Source organism: Xyrauchen texanus, unplaced genomic scaffold (assembly GCF_025860055.1).
Source record: "Xyrauchen texanus isolate HMW12.3.18 unplaced genomic scaffold, RBS_HiC_50CHRs HiC_scaffold_648, whole genome shotgun sequence".
NCBI lineage: Eukaryota > Metazoa > Chordata > Actinopteri > Cypriniformes > Catostomidae > Xyrauchen > Xyrauchen texanus.
In genome coordinates this window covers 14570-19385 of record NW_026266630.1, presented here as the reverse complement: position 1 = coordinate 19385, position 4816 = coordinate 14570, and the positions used below count along the sequence as shown (strand labels likewise).

The 4816-nt window shown below is 36.7% G+C and overlaps 1 protein-coding gene across 1 annotated transcript; it reads right to left on the bottom strand.

Annotated features, from left to right (window-relative positions):
- Window positions 1-692: 692 nt before the first annotated feature.
- On the bottom strand, window positions 693-4480 carry LOC127642483 (myogenic factor 6). Its single transcript, XM_052125103.1, has 3 exons — window positions 3965-4480; window positions 3695-3788; window positions 693-3552 (listed from the first exon to the last, which is right to left on the bottom strand). Exons 1-3 carry the CDS (start codon window positions 4472-4474, stop codon window positions 3476-3478), a joined length of 681 nt encoding a protein of 226 aa, XP_051981063.1. The 5' UTR covers window positions 4475-4480; the 3' UTR covers window positions 693-3475.
- Window positions 4481-4816: the final 336 nt, after the last annotated feature.

Sequence of the window (4816 nt, the reverse complement as noted above, 5' to 3'; positions counted from 1 at the left end):
TCAATACAAGTTAAGCTCAATCAACAGCATTTGTGTCATATTGTTGATTACCACAAAAATGTAATTCGACTCGTTCCTCCTTTTCTTTAAAAACCCTGAATATTCCTTAAAAATCCATTAAAAGCAACTTAAGAATGTTGATTTTGCATGGCTGCAAATTAGTTTTATACATAACAAATGTCTTTTATATGGGTTGAATATCTGACATCAAAAGGAAATATTTTATTAGAATGAAGACAGCACATAATTTGGTGACTTTGGGACCACCCAACAGACCACAAAAAAACATTTAATAAAATAATACAACATAATAGCAGTGATCAAGTGCTCTCGAAAAATGTATCCTCTTTAATTTATAAAATAATTTAAGTAAAAGCAATATATTACAAAATATATACATTAGCATTTCAGGACCTCATAAATTGACAGGAATCATTCTGCTTGTGATAATGACCCAGAAAATAACCTGGAATCACGTACAGCAACTACACTGAATGGTCAAAATTATGAAAAAATACAGAATATTACATTTTGACACTTCACAATAGCTTTAATTAAAGGGATAGTTCACCCCAAAATGAATATTCTCTCATCATTTATTCACCCTCATGCCATCCCAGATGTGTATGACTTTCTTTCTTCTGCAGAACACAAATGAAGATTTTTAGAAAAATATTTCAGCTCTGAATGTCCATAAATGCAAGTTAATGGTGACCAGAAAGGGAAAAACTCAGCATAAAAGTAATCCATAAGACAGCTGTGGTTATATCTATATCTTTAGAAGTGATATGTTAGTTGTAAGAAACAGATAAATATTTAAGTCCTTTTTTAAAATAAATCTCCACTTTCACTCCACTTTGGCGATTCGTATTCTTCGTACATATCAACACCAACTGGTCAAGGCTGGTTAAAGGTGAAAATGTATTTAATAATATTTATCTGTTTCTCACCCACACCTATCAGATCATTTCTGGAGACATGGATTAAACCACTTGAGTCTGGATTGATGTTATGCTGCCTTTATGTGCTTTTTTGAGCTTCAGAGTTCTGGTCACCATTCACTTGCATTGTATGGACCTACAGAGCTGAAATATTCTTCTAAAAATCGTAATTTGTGTTCTGCAGAAGAAAGAACGTCATACACATCTGGGATGGCATGAGGGCGAGTAAATTATGAGAGAATTTGCATTTTTGGGTGAACTATTCCTTTGATAACAGTTAAAAAACATCAAGTGTAAAGTTAAAAGGGTGATTTTACCTAAACCTGTCAAGAAAATGTTCTGGTCCTATTTACTCCAAAATCAAAAGAAACAAATATGAAATTATATTTTGCCAATGTGAAATGAAGCCCATTTTCATGGCCATAAATTTTTTTTTACATTATTATCAGGACAGTTTCGCACATTTGCAATCCGAAAAAAAGATATAATCATAATAATATTCCCATCCCCCAAAAACAATATGCAATTTAAGTTTGTAAAGTGTTTATGCATCATAGTAGTACTCACTTAGTAGTACTTACTATATATATGTGTGTATATATATATATACAACAGTTAGTTCCGGTACTGGTTGGGCAAGAGACGTTACAGCAACACTCAGACGCTTCACTTTGTATACCAATACTTCTATTAAATTAATTGTTTTGCGACTTCTTGGGATAAAATGGGTAATTTAAAATATTATTTTAGTCATAAATCAAGTCATTATAATTTTTATTTGTGAGCCTAAAAATAAATTTATTCGATTTCTGTTTTGTTTACCCTACAAAAATGAACCAGTTTCACTATAGTAACTATAGTTTAACCATGGGATTTAGTTATACCATAGTTACCACACAATTAACCACGGTTACAATATTACTTTAGTAAAACCATGGTTAATATTTTTTTTAATTACTTAACAACAATTACACACAAACTCATTATAAGAAATATCACCTTTAGATATGTTGTTATTTTAGCGTGAATTTACACCAGAAACAGTTTCTCTGATTTTCTATCATTACCACAAGGTACTGATCCCTCTTGTTTGAACGAGCCTTGTGTCATGGCAAACGCGCTTGTGTCTTTCAGGATGAATGTTAAAATGAGCGGAAGAAGAAATAGTTCCCATCCTAATCCTTTTTATTTCACTTTGAAGCCTATGATTATTGTTCATGTTCAAGATAACTAAATAATAATGTCCCTAGTTTAAAAAAAAAAGTATTTTTAGAATCGATATTTTTGTGTGAGGATAAATATTTTTGATACAACATCTGTATCGGAAGTATCGATACTTTAGGATCGATCCGCCCATCCCAAGAGGACATAACAATGGTGGAGGAGATAGCGGTTTGTATAGTGAATGACCCTTGCCGGCTACCGCAAAATAGGGAGGAATTCCCCCGCTCGGACGGCTATTTTTCCACAGAGAATATAGAAGACATTTGACAAAAATGACTTTATCTTCCGAAAGCTGACTGACACCAAAGCATATCTGATTGGGAGTGGCAACAGAGACAGGTGATCACACACACACACACATCCATGTCTCTCTCTCTCTCTCTCTCTCTCTCTCTCTCTCTCTCGCTCGCTCGCGCGCACACACACACACACACACACACACAAATTGTCCGACAAAATGTCCCCACAAGGTCAAAAATTTCGGGTTTTACTATCCTTATTGGGACATTTGGTACCCACAAAGTGATAAATACACGCTCACACACACACACACACACACACACACACACACACACACACACACACACACACACAGTACATACATCATTGTTTCTCCAATAACTTGTTAAAAATAGGCCAAGCCGTGATTCTAGTTCTAAAGTAATGTTTTTGAGGGTTTGGATGCATCATTTGGTTTGAACCAGCAATGGCAGATTCTGATCGGTCGCGTAAGAAAGTAGTTCCATGCACAAATGCATTTTTTGTGACCGTACTCAGTTTTAAAATGTACTTGCTATTTGCAATGTTGTATATAAGCAAAATCACACTCACAATCGTGCTATATGGCCCTAAATCAGCACTTCTGTGATTACATACAGCACTCGGCCTGCGGCCGAATCACAGCAGTGCTGATGTAGGACCATATCGCACTCTTGCTCATGTGATATTGCTTAAATAAATATATAGCCTATTGTATTGATTTGTGGTTAAATATGACCAGGACATTTTCTTAACAGATTTCGTGAGAATCATCTTAATGTACATTCAGATGGTTAGAAATGTTATGAAATATTGATTTTCATATTTGTATGTACATTATCTACCGATCTGTTATTATAACAACAAATCAATTATAATTAAATTATAGTATTAAATAATTAATGTTTGTTTATAATTTATTACTGAAAGTTATTGTAGAAATGCCAACTATAACATGTAAAACATTCATGGAAATAGTAAAAAGTCGGAAATGTGAGGTGGATGTTTGAGCTTCACTTTTCTGAGATGTGGTCGGGACAGCATGCTTTCGTCTAGTCAGTGGAAATACTGTCAACAATCGAGGAGAGGCGACGAAGGCTGCTGGATGCTGAAGACTCTACTGCGGCTCCTGGAACAGAGATTTACGCACAGAGAATTGCACCTAGAATCAACGTATGAAACATTAGTGGCTAGAAGCATAGACTTTTATTTGAATGCTCATTTGACACGTTAAAACCTCGAAATTGAAAGCAACTCTGTTTTGTACCAACCTTCTCTGTTTCTGGCCATCTGGGAGCTGGAATGATCTAGATTCTTCTGCCAGCTTTGGCAGTTATTTTTCCAGTGATACTCACTCGTAGCCACCTGAACAGTCAAACATGATGGAAAACATAACATTTTACCATCTTAGTTTAATGTCAGAGCATAATTAGGACATAATGCATTAAAAAAGAGCGATTTGTTTTGTCAGAGTTATGGCACCACGTGGATGCAGCTGTCAGAGTGCATGATGTCTTGTATTGGCTCGTTTGTGTTCTTACATGGTTGTCTTTGGCAGTATATGTGTAAGGGTCACTGTCAGAGTTCTGATCTTGCTCGTCCAGCGAATGCAACAGGTCCTGTAGTTTCTCGATGTAGTTGATTGCACTGCGTAAAATCTCCACTTTGGGTAGCCTCTGATTCGGATTGGGCACCGTCTTTTTCTTTAACGCGTCAAATGCCTCGTTGATCTTTTTGAGCCTCCTTCTCTCTCTCAGAGTGGCAGCTTTTCGCCTGTCCGTCGGTGCCGACTTTCTTTTGCAGATTTTGCAAGCCCACATGAGACACTGGCCCTCGCAGTGTGGCTGAAGTCCCGGCGGTGCAAGGACGTGTTCCTCCCCGCTGCTCTCACACCCTGTTTCGGATGGTACTGGATCCTGTCCCGGGGAAAGAGGGCTGTCGTTCCCCTCATAGAGCGGAGACACTCCAGGCATATCCAAGGTCCCATGGTCCCCCTCAAGATAACGTAAATCATTGAAAAAATAAGAGTTGGTCTCAAACAGGTCCATCATGTTGTTGTAGGCTGTGTATAGACAGTAAGACTGTTGGCATTTAAATAGCCCTGTGACACAAGTCAGAGGACTTAAATATAGAATGTGAAATTCTATCCATCGCTTAGCTGTCGAAGGGCATCAGGCTTATTTCAATAGGCCTTCACTACCACAAGAGTTTTTGTGTGAGCAATAAAGGAAAACTTTACATTATAGTGTCAATACATGTTGCATGTTACTGTAATTACTTGTGGCAATGTAATGTGTATGTAATTCAGCTATGCAAAATGTAAATGATTACATTTTGCATAGCTGCTCATGTTGGTAGGTTTGTTTCTGAGAGATAATTTCTGTATAGACACA